Raw genomic sequence first — 21,806 nt, forward strand, 5'->3', positions numbered from 1 at the left:
ACCCTTGGTTACAAATTATATTGGAAGGACAGGCAGGGAAGGGTCAGAGGTGAAGTGGCTCCATATGTCAGTGAGGGTATAACAGTACAGTAAAATTGAGAATATAAGAGAAATAGATTTGCTTACAGAAACACTATGGATTAAATAGTGGGCACAAAAGGAAGCATGCCTCTGGGAGTTTGTTATTACGCACCAGATCAAAAGTTAGAGGATGATTAAAAAACAACAAAGGAAATAAGGAAAGCAGCTAGACAAAATGACTGTGTCATGATAGGCAATTTTAACTACCCACACATTGATTGAGTCAATATGTGTTCAAGTCAGAAGAAACAGATTGGGTTTCTAGATACTCTCAGTGACGGTGACATGGAGCAGATGGTAGCAGAACCTACTGTGGGGAGGCAATCTTGGACTTGGTCCTAAGTAATGCTCAAGACTTGGTGAGAGATGTGATAGTACCAGTTGGGAACAGTGACCATAATGCTATTAAGTTTAGCATTTATAGAATCATAGAATCATAGAATGTTTGAGTTGGAAGGGACCTTGCAGGTCATCTAGTCCAACCCCCTGCACTCTGCAGGAGTATACTAAATAGGGAGTTGCCCCAAAAGACCAGCACAACCACATTTATATTTAGAAGGGGCAACTTCTCTCAAATGAGGGGGCTTGTGAAGAAGAAACTGAAAGGAAAGGTAAGGAAGGTCAAATCCCTTTGGGAAGCTTGGAGACTATTTAAAACTACAATCCTGGAAGCTTAGATAAAATGTATACCACAGGTTAGGAAAGGTACTATTAGGTATAAAAAAAGGTCTGCATGGTTAACAAAGTAATGGAAGCAGTAAAAGGTAAGAAGGATTCCTTTAAGCAGTGGAAGGCTAGTCTGAGTAAGGTAAATAAAAGGGAGCACAGGTTTTGGCAAATAAAATGCAAGTCTGTGATCAGACAGGCAAAAAGGGACTATGAGGAACATATTGCAAAAAACAAATACCACCAACAAAAAATTCTTCAAATACATTACCAGCAGGAAACCAGCCAGGGTTTTACCCCTTGGATGTCCAAGGGGGTAAAAGGATTACTAAAGGGTGATAGGGAAATGGTAGAGAAGCTGAATGCATTTTTGCCTCTGTCTTCACTATGGAAGATGGGAGGTGCTTGCCCACCCCAGAACCGCCAATTTCAGGAGGGGTGTCAAAAGACCTGAGTTTGATTGAGGTGATGAGAGAGGAGGTCCTATGACTGATGGACAAATTAAAAACTGATAAATCACCAGGCCCAGATGGCATACATCAAAGAGTTCTGAAATAACTCAAATGTGAGCTTGTGGATCTCCTGACAAAAATATGCAATCTATCAATAAAATCTACCTCCATTACCGAGAACTGGAAGATAGCTAACTTAACCCCCATCTTAAAAAAAAAGTTCCAGAGGAGATCCAGGAAATTATGGGATGGTCAGTCTAACATTAATACCGGGTAAGTTGGTGAAATCCATTATTAAAGACGGAATTAGTACGCACATTGATGAACAAGAGCTAGTGAGGAGGAATCAGCATGGATTCTGTAAGGGAAGATTTTTGTCTCACTAACCTTTTAAAGTTATTTGAAGGGGTAAACAAACATATGGACAAGGGTAACCCAGTAGATGTTGTTTACCTAGATTTCCAGGAAGCTTTTGATAAAGTTCCTCATTAAGGGCTCCTAAGTAAACTCAAGCAGAAGCTGCGGTGGCTCAAGTGGTTAAGACGCTGAACTGCAGGCTGTGGAAGGTCAGTAGTTCAGAACTTCGAGACCCGAGTTGCCGCATGATGGAGTGAGCTCCCGTCTCTAGTTCCAGCTCCTGCCAACCTAGCAGTTCGAAAGCAAGAAACTGCAAGTAGATAAATAGGTACCACTTCAGTGGGAAGGTAACAGTGTTCCGTGCGCCTTGGTGTTTAGTCATGCCGGCCACATGACCACGGAAATGTCTTCGGACAGCGCTGGCTCTTCGGCTTTGAAACGGAGATGAGCACCGCAACCCTAGAGTCGGACTTGAATGGTTTTTGAGTAAGGGAACCTTTACCTTTTTTCTAAGTAAACTCAGCAGTCATGGGATAAGAGGACAAGTCCTCTTGTGCATAAAAACTGGTTAATTAACAGGAAACAGAGAACAAATTGGTAGTTTTCACAGTGGAGAGTGGTAAGCAGTAGGTATCGCAGAGCTCGGTACAGGATCAGATGCTTTTTAACTTGTTTATTAATGATTTGGAGTTGGGACTAAACGGTGAAGTGGCTAAGTTTGTGGATGACACTAAATTGTTCAGGGTGGTGTGAACTAGGGAGTACTATGAGGAGCTCCAGAGGGATCTGAGACCAGTTGAGTGGAAATCAATATGGCAAATGAGGGTTAATGTGGGTAAGTGCAAAGTAATGCACATTCAAGCCAAAAATCCTAATAGGTATATGTTGATGGAGTCTGAACTGGAGGAAACTGACCAGGAGAGAAATCTTGGAGTCCTGGTAAGTAACTCACTGAAGATGTCAACTCAGTGTGGGACTGCAATAAAAAAATGCAAATGCTATGCTGGGGATTATTAGGAAGGGGGCTGAAAATAAATCAGCCAGTATCATAATGCCCCTGTATAAATCTATGGTGCAGACTCATTTGAAATACAGTGTACAGTTCTGGTCACCACACCTCAAAAAAGATATTATAGCATTGGAAAAGGTACAGAAAAGGGCAACTAAAATGATTAAGGGGACGGAACACTTTCCCTATGAAGAAAGGTTAAAGAGATTAGGGCTCTATAGCTTGGAGAAACAATTGAGGGGTGACATGATAGAGAGGTAAAGTGCTTTTAATCAATGAACATGGCTTACAAGCCCAAACATTTTAATTAAAGATTGTTATGATGCCAGCTGTGAAAGCTTCAAGCTAAAGACATGATAGAGGTTTACAAAACTATGCATAGGATAGAGAAGGCAGAGAAAGAAGTACTTTTCTCCCTTTCTCACAATACAAGAACTTGTGGGCACTCAATGAAATTAATGAGCAGTAGGCTTAGAACAGATAAAAGGAAGCACTTCTTCACCCAAAGAGTAATTAACACGTGGAATTCACTACCGCAGGAAGTGGTGGTGGCTACAAGCACAGACAGCTTCAAGAGGGAGTTGGATAAACATATGGAACAGAGGATCATCAGTGGTATTAGCCACAAGGAATAGATGGAGCAGTGATGCTCTGTATTCTTGGTGCTTGGGGGGCAACAGTGTGAGCGCTTCTGGAGTTCTGGCTCTGCTGGTGGACTTCCTGATGGCATTGGGGTTTTGGCCACTGTGTGACACAGAGTGTTGGTCTGGAGGGGCCATTGGCCTGATCCAACATGGTTTCTTTAATGTTCTTATGATCTCCCCTGGGGTGGGAACAGGATGGTTTGGGAATGTTATCCTTCTGGAAGATGGGTGGAGTTGGGGTTTAGAAGGAGGGAAGGGGACTCCACTGAATAGAGGGACAGAGTGAAATGCATGAGTGTCCAGAGGGGAGGAGATAGACACAATGTGAGGTTGTGGATTTGAACTGAGCCCATCTCTGTTTATAACTCAGTCATATTACAATATTGACAAGTGGATTTGAACTGAGCCCATCTCTGGAGTTGGGCCTTTTATGGTGCGAAAATGCTATTTCTTTTAACGAACAATGTAACCCACCCTGAGTCCCTAGTAGGAAGAATGACAGGATAAAAATATAATACATAAAGGCAGACCGGACTGAAGTTATGATAGATCCAGTCCCTCTGTGGTAGCAGAAAAGAGCAAGAGTCCAATAGCACCTTAAAGACTAACAAAATTTGTGGCAGGGTATGAGCTTTTGTGAGTCATGCTGTCTTCTTCAGATACACCTAGAATGAAAAAGAGAGCAGTGACTCACAAAAGCTCATAACTTTCCACAAATCTTGCTAGTCTTTGCTACTGGACTCTTGTTCTTTTCTGAAGTTATGCTAGTTAGGTGTCATCAGAAGGTTTTCCACTGAAGTCTCTGTAAGGGTAATACGATGTTTGGGCAGAGAGTAGATTACGGAAAGGGGCCTCTTCCTGATCTTTAGCACCATGACAGTGGAGGTTCTCACAGTTCTCAAGCTTTAAACGCAGGGCTTCACTGAAAACCAGAAGGTTCTTTCGTCTGATCTCTCTCTCTCCTCTTCAAACTAGATTTGAAACTAATGGCCACTATGCCTATATAAACTTGAAGCCAGACTCCCAACAATGACTACACTTGTCTGCCTTTGTCAACTGTCAGGAAGTAGAATGTATCCTACAAACTATAGTGGTATCTCTCTTGTGGGGAGAGGTTAAGTTGGTAGAGTCTTCGGGAATTTAATGTTATGTTCTTACCAATTTGATAGTAAAAGACTTTTAATATATTAGGGACAGAAAGGACAGAAAAACTTGTCAGCAGAGGGGAAATCAGTGGCAGCCACTATTGCCTATTCCTGACTACCCTGTGGAGCTTCCGACTGCAGGTGCCTTGGCTGAGTTATGTCTTTCTAAGGCTGCCAAGATTGCCTGGGAGCTAACTATGAGATGGTAGAGGTTTGACTGGGTAAGTACAAGAGAGCAACCGTTCATTAAGTAGCTGTCTCAGTGTCCAGAAGACAAACTGCATAGCAAGCTAACCACTTTAGGTTTTTTATTTTTTAAACCTGCTCCACAGAGATACAGAATGTAATAGTATGAAAGGCAGACATTAGAAACTGGGACAAGTAAAAAAAATGTTTCAGTATTCTTGATGATTGGGTTCTTTTGGTGCTTAAATTTAATAAGGGCTTACAAGAATAATTTATTTTTAGCTCTCTCTCTTTAATCATGAAAGCATGGGAGTTCTTTATTTATATGCACTGCTCTGGTAGTCTTTGTTTAATCCTGCAAATCTTTATCAATGCTCTGAAGCAAATTCCGTTGCAGGGTGTTTGATTTCCATAATCCCTGCAGTGCAGACATTTTATATTTTATGTGAATTACTTTAGAATCCTTTGAAACACAAGAGATTTATTCTCTTACTTTGGAAGAGCAGATATGTTAAAGAACATAAAACTTGTGCCATGCTATTGACTATCTCCGTGTCCTTTTGGTTATCGCTTTTTTAAATACTCGTCTGCGATGATTATCAGTTGCAGACAGAGAAGGGCGTGGCTGCACAATGAAGAGATAATTACAAAAACCAATACTCAGGCTGCAAGTAAGCAAACGTCTTCGGGAGTAACATCTATAGAAAGCAATGGAATTGGTGCCTCTGAAATCTGCAGCACTGGTTTTAAATGACATTTATTCTTTAAGCTGACTCGCATCTTTATTACTTTACAGCTGCAACATCCAAGCTGCAACTTGCATCACAGAGCTAAGGGCTTTTGCTCAGTGCACCCCCAATGCAATGCTTCTAGGAGGAGTCGGTTCACACAATTCAACTGACAATGATCAAGCGCACAGCAAGGGATACAGAAAATCCAGATTTCCATGAATGTGTGAACCACCCTTAGAATGCCATTCTTGACCAGCAATATAGAATTTCTAAACATCTTTACAAAAATGAATAGTGTTGTATCCCAGCTGTGAAGCACACTGGGTGACCTTAGCCTCATTGCTGGCTCTCAGCCTCTCTCTCACACACACAAGGCTTCTGTGAGGATGAAAATGGGATCAATCCCTATAGGTTGCCCTGAGCTTCTTGGAGCAAGGGCAGGGCTGAGCTGTGGTTGGATAATGAATCTTGTGGCACCTACGCCTTCTTCACTGGACAAGTATAATCAACTAGTAACAGACTAATTAAGACAGTAAGAAATAATGTTATATTTTCACTGCATGAAAGCCAGGGAAATCCTGACATACAAAAAGGACAGCATAAATGCTGTAAGATCTATTCAACCCTGGCATATCCTTTCTCCAGTTGGCTATAGGGGAATCATGGAGGGAGGCTTATTATGAAATCAAATCACTTTCAACTTTGCCAGCAATGGGACAGCAATGGTGTACAACATTCTTACTTTCTACCAAACAAAATGTGTCCCACACCAGTACATTTCTCAGCCAAAACCATCAACATGAACAAACTGCCACAATAAAACTAAGATTACAGACTTCCAACATGTGCATTAGGGCAAGGAGATGCATGAGATGTCTTCTGAAAGAACGGCTATTTGTTAATACCATCAATAACTAACTGACATGCTAAAGATCATGAAAGCTTCCTGCAACCATACAATGCTACTACAGGTCAATCTCCATAACCTTTTCATCAGCAGGACCTATCAGTGGCTACTAGCCATGGTGACTAAATGGAATTTCCAATTCAGAGACTGTAAACCTCTGAATCCCAGTGCCAGGAGGCAACATCAGGGGGAAGGCCTTGGCCTCTATGCCCTGTTTTCTGTCCTCCAGGGGAACTGGCTGGCCCCTGTGGGAGACAGGATGCTGGACTAGATGGACCACTGGTCTGATCCAGCAGGGCTCTTCTTATGTTCTTACCCTTTTCCAGTGAAGTCCGAGTCGTGTGGCGAATATTATCTTTGTTTCCTTGAATCACAGCCTCATCAGACGGTGAGAGGGATTGTTCAGACCTACCAGTGTCTTGCACTGTATCCCTTCCCTTTTCCAAAACTGAGTGTTGGCATGACCTGTTAGTTCTGATGGTCCCAGATTTTGTTACCTTTAAAAGAGGGAAAATCCCATTTATTCTTCACTGAAAGTAAAACAGTAATTGCTAAATCAATTCAAAATTTAGCATGAGAAAATGTTCAAAACAGTAAAATCTATCAAATGGATATTAAACGAGAGGGAATTCTTTTTAGCGGCTTGTAGAAATAACAAACCACCTAGTATTTAGACATAAGAATTTAGTAAACATGTAATTACAGAACTGCGTTTATGGAATTGTGCTCCAAACATACCAACCTACTTCTGTACCAGACTAAACTATTTATATTTTAAAAATAAAAACCACATTTTATTATTTATTCTTTGCATCTATTGTTTTTATTGTTTGTCTGCTCTTTTAGTCATTGTTGTTATTATTATTATTAGGGATACAAATTTTAATATATCACAAAAGCAAAGTAAGCCCCTGGGAAAAATCTCTGTATATCCATACTTTATTTTTTTATTATTTATTTAGAAAATGTATATGCCACTTCTCCAGAGAGCTGCTAAAGGTGGCTCACAACTCAAACAATAAAAACAAACCAAACAAGCCATCAAAAGCATTTATTTAGGATTTACTGCCTTCCCCTGAGAGTTCTAGGAATGTTACAGATCAAGGCATGCAGTTATCTGAAACAAAGGCTCAGAGTGTAAAGTACACAGCCTCCCCTTATCTTCTCTCTTCTCTTACAATATATGTAACCCCTTTGTCCCTAAACCTGATACTTTTTCAATGCATCTTATAAAAATGCCCCTATGCATATGTTAAAATGTCCATGCTCCTCACCAAATAACTCTCGGAGTTGTACCTCACTTCCCTCTACCTATTTTGGCAATTTCATTACTCAACCAGTTCTATTATTCATCTCATTCCACTGGGTGAACCAGTGGGGTATGCTGGTTAGAGAGTAAGACTAGGGCTAGGGAGATCCAAGTACAAATCCACACAGTGTCACAAAAGAAAACTTGGCCAAGTCATTATCTCAGCCTAGCCTACCTCACAGGGTTTATGTTAAGATAAAACGGAGGAGGGACAAACCATGGATCCTGCCCTGTGCTCTAGCCTATCCAGAACATGCACATATACTCAATACTAGCATTTGATACATCTTAGCTTCTTTTTCTCATTAATATAAAGGCTCAAACTTTATGGCAATTAAGTCTGTATTCTTACTTCCCCAGATGCCCTTGTGGTGAACCTTCGGCCTGAAGGTGGAGGTGGCCCAAGGACCTTAGATCCAAATGCAATGTGGGAGACATCCTGATTTTTAGTGTTTCGTGCAGTGGTTGATCCCCGGATCATTATATGATCTACTGAAAAGGGAGATAAACTATTACAAGCTTAGTATTTGAAATATCATACACTGGACTTCATTACAATCAGACTGAATTACCAGACTGCCACCATTTCCCTTCAGTCCAACAGCTTTTGGTAGTAAGACCCACACTTCAAGTAATATGACATTGCTACCTACTCAGATAACTAATTTACTCCTTTTCTTCCCAATCATTCCCCATCACCGTATAGTGAGAAGGGAGTGAGAACTTGGCAGTGAGCATATATTTCAGCTACATGTTTATAGTAGGTCAATTTTCAATAAAATAACAATTAGCATCATCAAAAATAATTATTTATTATTTATAAATAATTAGTAGTAACAGAAAAACACAAATTATAAAACTGGCAAGCAGCAAAATCACCTGGAGAAAGGTGATTTGGTTACTGAGGTTATTGCTTGGTTGCCTTAGAGTCCAAATATCGATATATGTATTTCTTAACATGTCCACATTTGTGGATACTTAAAACCAGAGACTGAAACCATGAATCAACAAGTCTTTCTCCAAAATCTGAAAAATGTCCCAGGATTGCAGAAAAACCTGAAATCTTAAAACAGCAACAGCTGGGGCATTAAACCCTGCCCCAAATAACAGAAGCAGCACCTGTTCCTTTAAGAAGCCAATACCTTCTGCAGTAGCTATTGTGGGGGTTCCTAGATAACTACAACAGTATTGCCAGCCTTCAAGCCTTGATTTTTGTCAGCAAAAAGTAGGAGGGGGACACAGGTGATCCAAGGCTGTTTTGGCCTTTGAGGGTGAACTCAAAGGGGCCGAACCTGGCTGCAACCATATTACTTCCATGATTTGCCCAGGCCTGGCCACTTGCTACTGTTCAACAGCAGCCAAACCATGAAAGCCAGTGTTAAAGAGTTTCAGTTAGAGTAGTGGTTAGAGTTTTGGACTATGATCTGAGAAGTTCATTGGATGATGTTGGACCAGTCACACGTTCTCAGCCCAAGTTACCTCACAGGATTGTTATAAGGATAAAATAAACGAGAGGAGAATGATATAAGTTGCTTGGTACCCATTGTGGAGAAAGGTAGAGCACAAATCAAGCAAATAAATAATAAATATAGCTCAAGATGGGGGTTGATAAAAGATAGGTTAGCTGGTGGGTGGGAAGGAGAGAAGGAAGCAGGGAAAGGTTGCCAATAGGAGGGAAAGCGGAAATAGAGAGGGGAGGAGGATAAAGGGGAAAGTGAGGTGCAAGTTTCCCACTGCACAATTGGGCCCAGCAGCTGGCACTGCACAACTGGGCTATAGTTTTCCCAGGTAGAAGCTGTCAGGGGAGGGAAGGAAACTGTTGACACAGGGCTCAATAAAAGTAGACTGGCTACTGGGTGGGAAGGAAAAGAACAATGGGGGAGAAAAAATGAAATGCCCCCAGCAAGTCCTTGGATCCCCTGCGTGTCATTCCTTATCCATAAGATTTTACAAACATTGTGTAGGTGGTGTTTGTCACATTGGTAATTATGAGCATTGCAATCTCTATACCCTTTCCCTTGCGCCTGCATTTTGTACCACCACTTTGTTTTGTTTCTTCATCAATGTCATTCTTCTGCTTTAAAGGTCATGTTAACTTTATTTTGTAAGTGCAATTAGTTAACCTTTTTATACCCCATAAATGATTTGAATGTCACCAATTCCAACTATAAACTATTTATGTTGTAACAGAAGCTCCAAAACTGAACAGTTCACATTTATCAGACATAAATTCAAGGTTATACTCTAACCCTCCAGACCTGCTGAATCCCCAAGCAGAACGCTGGTCAAGGAATCAGAGGGCTTTACTCAATATCAGGTCCTCTAAATTTCAAAATTATCCTTCTCAAGGGGTTAGCACAATTGGGTTAGCTGCAGAATATTTTGAACGCTGTAAGAATGGAAAACCTTTTACATTCTGAGGTGGGTTAAATATAGTACTTCTAAAAACATCTAGATTTGGTGCATTCCATTCTCTCTCTTATAAAGAACAAACAATACGTTTTGAATTGAACATGTCTGGCGGTTACCAATTACTGTGTCACAGCTGCAAAATCAATCATAATTATATATTTAATTGCAAAAAGAAAAATTATCAAATAAATAATCGAAGAACTTCTTAGATATGCTTTTGTTGACTTACTGATCAATTCTCAACTGATCAGTTAGTTATGTAAATATACTAAAAATAGAAATATTGAACTTTGGCTTTAAAACAGTCTCTATCTTTTTTCATTTAGAAGCAAGCCGGCAATAAGTTTTTCTCTGGAACTGTTAAAACATGGACTGAACCCTCAGCACCTCCCTCTTATATTTCAGGAATAAAGCAGCTGCCGTAGAAACAGCCAATGAGATGTGTGTTACTGGTAAATGGAAGTCATGATAAATAATCTAAGAGCCAGTATAATGTATGGGTTAAAGTTAAGGATGCTTGAACACCTGCCAGTTCTCATTTGCCAGTGATGACCAGACAGTCAATTAACCGACTGGGTGCTCATAGCCTGTTGGTGTATTTACAGGAATGGGCTACTTACAGTAATCAGCAAACAATTCTCAGCTGATGAGGGATCAGTATGGAGTTCACTTCTAATCTCCTGCTGAGGATATTTTGTTCTGCACTTTGCAATTTTTTTCTGAAGGGTAGAATCCAAAGCCAACTGCCTGCTAATCAGCTGGAAGTCAGAGACAGATTCCACAAAAGCAGTTGTTTTGACCTCAGTCTCCCGTTTTCCCCGGTTGTACTGCTCAATTTCCCACTTATTTGCTGTGCGGCCGCATTTTGACCTGCATCTCCCCCCGATTTTTCCCGTGTCTTCTTGACCCTTATTTTTCAGGCATTACTGAAACTTGGTGGGATGACACTCACAATTGGAATATTAGGATTGAGGGGTATAACTTATTTAAAAGGGACAGAAAAATAAAGGAAGGGCAGAGAAATTGCATTGTAAAGGAGGTATATACTTGTGAGGAAGTATGTGAATTTGAGCATGAAAATCCGGTTAAGACTTCAAGTACAAGTTAAGAGTCTCTGGGCAAAAATAAAAGAAGTAAGAAATAATACAGATACCATGGTGGGGGGTCTGCTATAGACCACCAAGCCAGACAGAGGATTTGGATGTGACACTCCTACAACAGATTACAAAGTTCTCAAAGAGACAGGACATGGTGGTCATGGGAGATTTCAATTACCCAGATGTCTGTTGGATCAGAGGAATGCTGTAGACATAGTTTATCTTGATTTTAGTAAGGCTTTTGATAAGGTTCCACATAATATACTTGTTGGAATTGGAATTGGAAAAATGTGGTTTGGATTCTATGACTATTAGGTGGATCTGTAACTGGTTGACAGATTGCACCCAAAGAGTGCTTGTGAATGGTTCCTCATCTTCTTGGAGAGGAGTGACAAGTGGAGTGCCTCAAGGATCTGTCGTGGGACCTGTTTTGTTCAACATCTTTATCAATGATTTGGATGAAGGGATAGAGGGAATGCTTATTAAATTTGCAGATGATACTAAATTGGGAGGGGTAGCAAATATGGTAGAAGACAGAGTCAGGATACAGGATGATCTTGACAGGCTGGGAAACTGGGCTAAAACAAACAAAATGAATTTCAATAGGGATAAATGTAAAGTTCTGCACTTAGGTAGGAAAAATCAAATGCATAATTATAGGTCGGGGGAGACTTGTCTTGGCAGTAGTATGTGTGAAAAGGATCTAGGGGTCTTAGTAGACCATACACTGAACATGAGTCAGCAGTGTGATGTGGTTGCTAAAAAGGCAAATGTGATGTTTGGCTGTATTAACAGAAGTATTGTGTCCAGATCACAAGATGTGATGGTACCACTTTACTCTGCTCTGGTTAGACCTCACCTAGAGTATTGTGTTCAGTTTTGGGTACCACAATATAAGAAGACAAGCTGGAATGTGTCTAGAGGAGTGCAATGAAGATGGTGAGGGGTCTGGAGACCAAGTCCTATGAGGAAAGGTTGAAGGAGCTGGGTATGTTTAGCCTGGAGAGGAGACAACTGAGATGTGATATGATAACCATCTTCAAGTACGTACTTGAAGGGCTGTCATCTAGAGGATGGTGTGGAGTTGTTTTCTGTTGCCCCAGAAGGTCGGACCAGAACTAATGGGTTGAAATTAAATCAGAAGACTTTTCGCCTAAACATTAGGAAGAACTTCCTGACAGTTAGAGCAGTTCCTCAGTGGCACAGGCTTCTTCAGGAAGTGGTGGGCTCTCCTTCTTTGGAGGTTTTCAAACAGGGGCTAGATGGCCATCTAACAGCAATGCAGATTTTGTGAACTTAGGCAGATCATGAGAGGGAGGGCAGGAAGGGTTGCCCCAGTGCTTAGTTCTTGTGGCCCTTTTTTACACGCCCAAGGAAATGCTGATTGCCACTTTGGGGTCAGGAAGTAATCCTCGAGAAGTTTGTGTCAACTTCTGGGCATGGAACAGCGATCACTATGGGTGTGGATGGGGAGGTACTTGTGAATTTCCTGCATTGTGTGTGTGTGGGGGGGGTTGGACTAGATGTCCCTGGAGGTCCCTTCCAACTCTGATTCTATGCTGAGAAAAAGAGAAATAGTTTCTTTCACCTCTTCTTTTTGCAATGCACAGGTCAAAAACATTACTTCTGTTCTCACCCACTTGGAAGAGAGGAAACAGAAAGCAGCTCTCTATTCTTCCCCTTTTGCACCTTCACTGTGTAGCTGTTTTGATGAGGGGCAGAATTAATAAAAACCCAACTCCTGCTGATTGAACCATCAGCTGTAAGTCATCTTCTGGCCAACAGGCACCTGCAAACTTGTTTGGAAGCTGCTGCTCAATTGCTCAATGCAATTTAAAAAAAATCTCTAATCAGCTTACATTCTGACTGTGCCCAACGGGTTCTCTGAGAAATCAGCAGCATCTCTAGTTAGAGTATCGGAGCAGGACCTGGGAGACCTGGGGACAAATGCCTACCCTGTCATGGAAATTTCCTGGGTAACACTGAGCCAGTCATTCCCACTCAGCCTTATGTATCTACCTCTGAGGGATGTTGTTGTAAGGATAAAATGGAAGGATAAACAATGTTGAATGCTGCTGTGAATAAAAGTATCGCAGTCAATCCAACTGATCAATCGAAATCAAATAACCTCTTGGCTTCTTATTTGATCTAGAGTGATGGAGGCATGCTGGGAAGAGTGTTGGCTACTATTATCAAGCAAACTTGTTTCAGATATTTCTGCATGTGGTAACAGTGAATTACTTTTGCGCTCTTGCCCACAGAAGAACTTCTCATGTGCCAAGGAATGATGGAACAGTTCCCAAAGGCTGAGTGATCCACTTCATTTTAGTATCAATTTCTTCAATTTTCTGACTACTTTGTGATGTTCTCTGCCGCATATCAACTAAAAAACCCCACGGACATTCTCCATTTATAATCACATTAATTGACTGCAATTAATTGACTGCATCAACACATACAAGTAATCTGTTACAATGAACAACTATGTGTAGTTAAAAGCAGACTGAGAAGTAATTGGCTTTTGAGAAGTATTAGAACAACAACATGAAAAAAAATAAAAGTTTAACATAGAAATGGAGAAGTTTCTAATTAAGTCGAAGCTTAAACTTATCAAAGTGTTCATTTCCATGAAGGTCTGATTTTGGGACTTTGATAGGAAAGGAACAGCAGTAGAACTCATCTCTTATTCATAATGCGAGGTTAAAAATAAAGATTACAATAAACCGGGAAGCTCAAGGCATCTCATTTTCTCTAGTTAACAAAAATGAACTTGGCATAGGTCAAGGATGGAACCACTAATTATTTTACTACTTTACCAAGGGCTACATACCTTTGTAGTTGGATGGTAAAACCTGAAGGCACAGTGTCTAATTGCATTTTTTAAAAAAACAAACAGTCATTTTTCATTTAACATTTACCTGCCTTGTTACTGAAGGCACTTAGCTAGCATTTCTGCTTTTACTCTAATATTTGTGAAACGATTGTACATATTTCTTTTTGGCTTTGTAATAAAATGATTATATTTATAGATTACTTTCACCTAGCTGCCTTGAGTTGGGAAACAGGAAATAAAATTTTAGACAGATTAGTAAAATCGAGGTTTTATATTTGTCTCCTCCTATAATCATGTTTCCAGGCTCTCCTTTACTATGTAAAAGAAGTAAGAACAATCACATAAAGCTTTAAAGACTGGCTTTACAATCCCTAAGCAATGAGGATTGTTCTGATCTAAATCCCAACATTATTTCCCTATGAAATTAACACTGACTTTCAGGTAAATTACATTAAAGCAGACTTTTTTGTAGCCATTCACCTGGTAGGCTCTGATGATTAAAATTAACATCCAGGTGGCCAAGCAGTGAAACTTGGAAACTGCAAATTGGAAAAGTTTTTTTTTTCTTTGCCTTCTAGGTTACTGATGTTTCACTAATGACTAACACTTTAAGGGTGAGTAGAGAGGCTTAGTTCCCAGGCTTAATTTAAACCCTGATCAAAATTCAAAATCAGAATTGGAACTATAAGCTCTGGGTAACTGATCTTTAAAAAACAAACAAACAACAATAATTTTCAGCATGCATGCCCATTTATTCAATCATGATGGGGAGAAACATTTCCATCTTAGCCACACGTTTGTACAGGTATCACTGAAATCAACTGCTTACCTCAAGAGAGAACAAAACAAACCACAGGGAGAACAAAACAAACTCATGCTATCATTTCATCTTGGTTACCAAACTCCATTTTGCTGTTTTGTCAGACAGAACGGGGGCAAGAATCCTGATATGTGAGGTGCTGGAAAAGGCAGAAGAGTGTGATTCCTAGTATCATTCTTCTGTAAAACTGACAAAATAGCAGGTGCTGTTGACACAAAAATGGGATCCTGTTCTAATGGGATGTTATCTTTCAGAGTACTGTTGGTGCATTTTGGACACATTTAGCACCAAGTATCCCACATCCCAAACCCTCATGGCTTTGGACACATTAAGTGCTTGTTAAAACTTATTCTCAGATCAAAGAAGTGACGGAAGAAGAATCAGAGGCATCTAACTGCCTAGGTGCTAGCAGAGAACATGACATCATGGCTGCGCTGACCAATGCCGGCCTTCTGGCAGCTCTCAGATATGGCATGATAGCAGGGCCTCAGTATTAGCAGCAACCCTGATTGAGTAATTAAAAGGTCCCAAATGAATTCTTCATGCTTGTGTTGTGTATGAGGCCAGGCTCTAGCTGAGTGAAGTTTGGCAATGCACGAGGTATTCTGAAGCAGAAATTGCAACACTACAAGGTTCTGTCCAGAACAAGCAGGAAACAGACTGGCAAGCAACCAAATGGGGGTTACTGAGCTGTATAAAGTGCCTTCGGCAATACTTACTGTATGGCTACTTTTCACGTAAGCACAAAAAAGACACATGCTGATTCAGGGCTGATGCACGCTGTTCCTTTTTGTATACTTGAGCAGTCCCTGTCAACCCAGGGTATGCCCACATGTGGACAACCATCTCAACTGGTGAATAACGAATACAATCTCCAGCATGAGGACCAGCCAAACCAGCACCCTCCCCATATGTTATCAAGGAACTGACTGACAAGCCAAATTAAATAGTGAGTGGACTAGGGTGTTCTTTTACAGATCAAATCAATAACTGAAACAATGAACTCCCCATACAAATGCACGGGCCTGCACTTAAAAGCAAGAAGGGGGGGAAATCTACTAGTATTGCTGTTGTGGAAACTAAAGCACTCAGGCAAAGAGAGTGCTAATTTTTAAGTAAATTACCAGTTTTGATTTGTGCTTAGTGGACCACCACGTCTTGTCATTAGCAAGTTGAACTGCTCAATTTAAGCAACCAGACTTGATTCTGTGTTCAATTAAACCAAGGTCCCATTAAGGAAAAAAAAATTACTTCCTACAGCTCCACATTGACTAACAGTCAGTACTTAATCTGGGCTGGGAATTGAAGGAATTAACAGTGTAAAATTTTAGTCAAATTACACACGTAACAATTAACTGGATGCTGGCTGGTTGTATTAATTTTGTTGAAAGCATTCAAAACACCAAACTGCTCTTCAACAGCATATAATTATATCTGTAATTCAGGGAAATTAGTTGTACACAATGAATTAGGAATTGCAGCCCAGCAAGTGTGTGTGTGCATGTGGGGGAGGGAATGGAAAACCTGTTTGGCAGAGAAACCTCTGCATGTGTGTGTGTGTGTGTGCACGTGCGTGTGTAAAAAGAGAAATGCATCTTGCTAGGTATTTGTCCCTACAGTATGCGGCCTTACAAAGAATGGAAGAGAGCCGTGTGATCCAATTTGCTTGCGTGTAATGTTAGTTAAAACAAGAACGATAAGCAGGATGTGCGACAGCAGAACAGGCAGCTGAGGAACAAGAGTTACAAGTAAGCAAACCTTATGTTTGCCTTTGTATCCTTCTCCAGTTCTGTACTTGGGAAACTGACCAAAGGCTTTCAGTGGAGGCAGATGCAGAGGGTACTTGTGACAAGAATAGATTTTTGGCTCTGCAGTACATCAGTTCCGCACATCGACCAAGTACTGACTCCTGAAAACCAAATATTTCCTGTACAGGCATGCAATCCCTCACTGCACCTATTGGCAGGCTGATTTCATACATATTTATCTCATGAAGGTGGCATTAAGTTATGACTTGCACATGTGGACAGATCTAAAACTGACAACTGAGCTTCTATACCATTTTCAATTTTATATGTACACACATTTACCTGCCTCACATAAGAAAAATAAAGTTATATGCGTGCAGGTACGAAAAAGAATTTAGAATCCTTGGTCTTCTTGACCTAATATCCATACATACAAGCCTAAGCAGAGTTATAGCCTTCCAAGCCCACTGACTTCAGTGGACATAGAGGACTGTAACTCCACTTAGGACTTCGCTTAATTATCCTTTCTCAGTGTGGCACCTCTCCATTACCTACAATACCAGGGATTTTGCTGTATATTATTATTATTTGCAAATATCAACGTCTGGACTATCTTAGCTTCTGATACATGAACACTCACAAACATGGGATTGCATAGAGGCACAATGGAAATCAATTTTAAATTCTGCATATACATGTTATTCAAATGTCTCTATTTTTAGTATGTATATGAAAAAGTGAGGTATTGTGTAGCATGTCAGCTCAAATAATATAACTTACAGTAGTACACCACCAGATAAACAGTGACTAGATTTTGAATTTCATAGAATCTCTTTCCTGCCCCCCTGATCCATCAGCAACCCTCTCCAAAGGCTGACTGTAGGGTATAAGGGACCCCTAGGAGACCAGGTTAGAGAAATCAACACACTCACCCCCGACCAGTGGAAGTACTCTTGCAATAATGGAAATTTCATGATATATGTAATGGTGGTATACATTCAGCCAGGGAAGAGCTATCTATCAAACCACTATAAACCCATGGTTTCTATATTTGCAGCTCCAACATTTTTACTGCAATAATACCACCATGCAACAGACCATGGGTTAACTTCATATAAATATCTTATTTGTGCTACTATTCATTCTTCCAAGAGGAAGGTCTCAGTCATTATTGTGGCTCTAAACTGGTGTGACAAAGGCTTATTTTTTAAAACTGGGGAATTCAATATACAAAAAACTACAATTGGATAGCAGAGATGTTTATCAAACCTTTTAAATCAATTTGCAGACGAGGAAGAGGATATTGGATTTAAACCCTGCCCTTCATTACTCGGAGTCTCAGAGCGGCTTACAATCTCCTTCCCTTCCCCACAACAGACACCCTATGAGGTAGGTGGGGCTAAGAGACTCTTCTGAGAACTGCTTGTAAGAGAACAGCTCTGAATTGACCCAAGGTCACACCAGCAGCTGCATGGAGATGAGTGGGGAATAAAACCCAATTCTCCCAGATTAGAGTCTGCGCTCCTAACCACTACACCAAACTGGCTCTCAAGCTTTTAGATAAAAGAGAGCCACATTGGCTCTCAAATTTATAGATTATAAATTACCTTATGACTTTGAATTCTCTAACACCACATAGACTTAAATGCATTCTTAAGAAGGAGGTGGACAGATGCTAGAAAAGGTACCAATAGAATGGTGCTCATTTTCATTTATGGTGGAGCTATAAAAACAGCACAAGACTTTTGGCACCTAGTTTCTCTGTAATCATCATATCCCGGCAGATCCTTATTTAATAATCTGGAAAATTTTCACTTGCCTGCAAGTATAAGAAAGCTATTCATTTTAAGGCTGTTCAAGCTAGTAAGTGGCCTGTTAATACCATTATCTTCTGAGACAAAGTGGCCTGTTAATTCCATACCTTCTGAGACTCAGTAGGTAGCTAAAGCTTAATATAAGGGGGGGGGGGAGAGCTGCCTCATCAACTATTAGTGGTTAAAAGCAAGCCAGAAGTACCTGTGAGAGTCTGAGTCTGCCGATTATATAGGTAAAGCCAGATTCACATGTTGCAAAGCCATCTAAACACTGTTTTTGTTTACTGATCATATCCACACTTGAATTATGTCCCATCTTATGCCTCTTTTCCCCCCTAAACTGAAGAATACTGTGCGAGCAGAATTTACATTCATTGCATCTATAGTGGCACCGAAATTACTCAGATTCAATCATGACAATCCAAAACAATCTGATTTTCAAGTCTGCTATCCAATTACATTCCATCTGTAATCAACATAATCAAGATCATACATCATCTTCGGCTCCCAGCCAAAGTAAATGACTGGACCAACAGAAAATTCCCAGAAAGGAAGAATGCCTGATGAATGCCAGTTCAATAACAGCGTGTATTGATGACATACAGTAATCCACTATTCCCCCTAGAGTATACATGTAGAAATATGTCACATTCTCAGAATATTTTTTTTGGGGGGGAGAAGAGAATAGCTAGCTGCAATATGCACTCTAGACAAGCTTTCGGGGATGGGCACTATACATATGACCTTTTGGGCTGGTGTTGCTTTAAGAGGCTTGAGGCTGTTGAAGTGGGTTTATACTATCCAAAGTAACCCTCACTATCCGAAATAACCCATATTGTGCTTCATGTCCTATGCTGTTTTTGACTTAGCAAGTCTAGCTGGTGAATGTATACTGCTTGTCAGTTCTTGGAAGCCGGCCTGAGCCTGCCTAGCGGGAAGGGCGGGGTAAAAGTGAAACAAATAAATAAATAAGGCCGCGAAACCAGCATACCTACAGACATTGTCTACTTTACACAGGTACCTTGTGCACCCACAGAAACAGTTCACAAACTTATCAGATATCAATTCTGCTGTCCTCTAACAAAGCTTGACAATGCTTGGCTTATCCTCAGTGACTGGGGCCTACTGCTGTAGGGCAAACGTAGTGATGACAGTTACAGCTTGGGGCTCACTGACTGCTCAATTCTGTCCCTAGGAAGCTGAAAGTCCCAGCCATACCATGATTACACCCAGCCACAGTTATGGTGACTGTCCAAAGACAACTGCCCTGTCACTCGTCTTTCATATTCCTTTATCTGCCATTGCATTTCTGCAAGCATGAATCATGTGGCACAGTATTGTCCACTGGGCCCTGCAGCATGCTTCGCTGTCCAGCAAAACATATTTCAGCCTCAGATCAAATACCTGCCTTCTGATGAGCAAGAGAGGCATGCACCAGGAGAAGCCCTGACTGCTTTTCATCTCAAAATCTGCATAGATGGATCTCTTGGCTGAGGTCACACACACTAAATAATCCACTATCAATCCACTTTCAATGTACTTTCCAACTGGATTTTGCCAGTTCACACAGTAAAATCCAGTTGGAAAGTGCACTGAAAGTGGATTATTTAGTGTGTGTGACCTTGTCTTGGAATCTGGGTAAATGGACCTTGTGTAAATGCTGTGAACACTACTGGGCAGACAGCCTTCACATGTCAGAAGGGAATAAGAGCTGTGGGCTTGAAGATGGACTTGCTGGAACACCCTGGTCTTGCTTTGGTGGAGCTTCACTTTGGGCAGGGACTCTGCCTTTGAGAAGGCACTGTTGTCAAACTCACTGTTCTTTTTGTATTTTACAGCTCCTTTGCGATAGTAAGGGGGGGGAGAGTGGAAGAATGCCAAGCCAAAATACTTTCACTTCCTGGGATGCTTTGATGTCCCAGACAACTTATCTTTCCTGAAAGCTTTTAGTGGTCTTGAGTCTCATCTTTCTGTGCTTGCTTTGTCTTACATGCTTGGGGGGGGGGATGACTCTGGAGGAGGATGGTCGGCAATTACATTTGGCGGGCAAAATCCCAAAGGGTTATTGATTCTGAACCTTTTAGGGCCCTTGCTTGAACCCTGTATATCTTTTGCTTTCGCGCCTTTGCCTCAGTTCTAACACAGCTGGACATGGATCCTATCAATTTCTCAATAAACTTATCATTGTCCAGAGTGAATGTTGTTGGGAACTGATTTCTCCAGGAGTCTGACAACCATTCCCTGATGCAACAGCCTTCATAACAGAGCAAGGTTGCTCTTAGGAGATACAGTATTGTAGCATTTATAACATCTTACAATAGCACTACGGATAAGATAATTTCAACAGCCAATCCATATGCAAAAGAACCTCCTCAGGAAAGCTCCTCCATTAGCATGTCACAGCCTGAGGAACTCCTAAAAGGTAATGACTCAGCTTCCTGAGTAGATAGAAATTACCTCCATCTTTCTGTGTTATACCTCTAAGGATGTCAGTCACAGCTGCTGGCGAAACGTCAGGTCCTACAATGCCAAGACCACGGCCATACAGCTCAGAAAATCTACAACAACTAATGAACTCCGTCCGTGAAAGCCTTCGACAACATATTTATAACTCTGCTGCATGGCTCTCATCATCTTGGTTAATCTAGACTTGCTGGGGGGGGGGGAATTGAAATTTATTCTGCATAGTCCTTCTTTCAGTGTGCTTTAAAGGAGTAACTCTTCCATTTGTTCAAACAACTGATGACTTCGAATATGTTGATACTACCTAAGCTACTAGGGCTGATGATATTTTACTGTATTATTGTAAATGGGTTTACGGAATGCCCACTGTCCCATAGGAGCCCTGTGATTTTCGTGCTTCATGAGCTCAAAGTAATGCATATTCACTTAATGAAGGACAGGTTTGACTTGAATAATCAGCAAGGTAGTTTTCACCTCATGCATTAAAAAAATTAATAGTGCCATTAAGAGTTCTCAATGAATTCACCCCAATGAACTCATGCTCCTCCTCCACCCCCTCTTGCATTTTATGTCACGCATCATAGTGTCCTTGAACTTTAAAATAAGACACTGAAGTTCTTGGGTGTAGTCTTGAATTTTTATTTAAACACATAATTAAATGTCTTGTAAAATTAGAAAGTAGAACAGGATGTCATACAAAGGATGAAATAAAAATAAAAAATAATTATACCCCTAAGTGCTTATCCAAAATTAAATGAACTCTATTATCATTTTTTGTTTTCATTATATTAGGCGCTAGAGTAGTAACATGGTATTCTAAATTAAATTACTCACCTTTCTTATTTTGTTGCAATCCACATTAATAAAGATTGTTTCTCATTATGGAATTTAATAGGAGAAGGGTTTGTTCTTTTGGAGAAAGACGTTAACATATTAATGTCTTTCTCTTTCAAAAAGACGGCAGCTTTGCAAGTATTTATTTCTTTAAATGGAAGGTTTTAGCAAAATTTGGTACTGCTTAGACTCTACATATTTGAGAGACCAGGCCTTTCCCTAAGGATACATTCCCATGATGTGCAAGTCATACAGTCCAGGTGTTACTATGAGGAGGAGGAGGAGGAGGAGGAGGAGG

The 21,806-nt window shown here is 40.6% G+C and overlaps 1 protein-coding gene across 1 annotated transcript in view; it reads right to left on the reverse strand.

Annotated features, from left to right (window-relative positions):
- The window catches only part of LOC107113077 (chromosome unknown open reading frame, human C3orf67), a 225,152-nt gene that overhangs the window by 117,725 nt on the left and 85,621 nt on the right, over positions 1–21,806 (reverse strand). Inside the window, exons 8-9 of the mRNA XM_015414332.1 lie at positions 7,840–7,979; positions 6,495–6,675 (exon numbers count right to left, since the gene is read on the reverse strand). Of these exons, the coding sequence (XP_015269818.1) occupies positions 6,495–6,675; positions 7,840–7,979 (321 nt within the window). The remainder of the gene's footprint in view (positions 1–6,494; positions 6,676–7,839; positions 7,980–21,806) is intronic.

This window comes from Gekko japonicus, unplaced genomic scaffold (assembly GCF_001447785.1).
Source record: "Gekko japonicus isolate JY-2015 unplaced genomic scaffold, Gekko_japonicus_V1.1 scaffold129, whole genome shotgun sequence".
NCBI lineage: Eukaryota > Metazoa > Chordata > Lepidosauria > Squamata > Gekkonidae > Gekko > Gekko japonicus.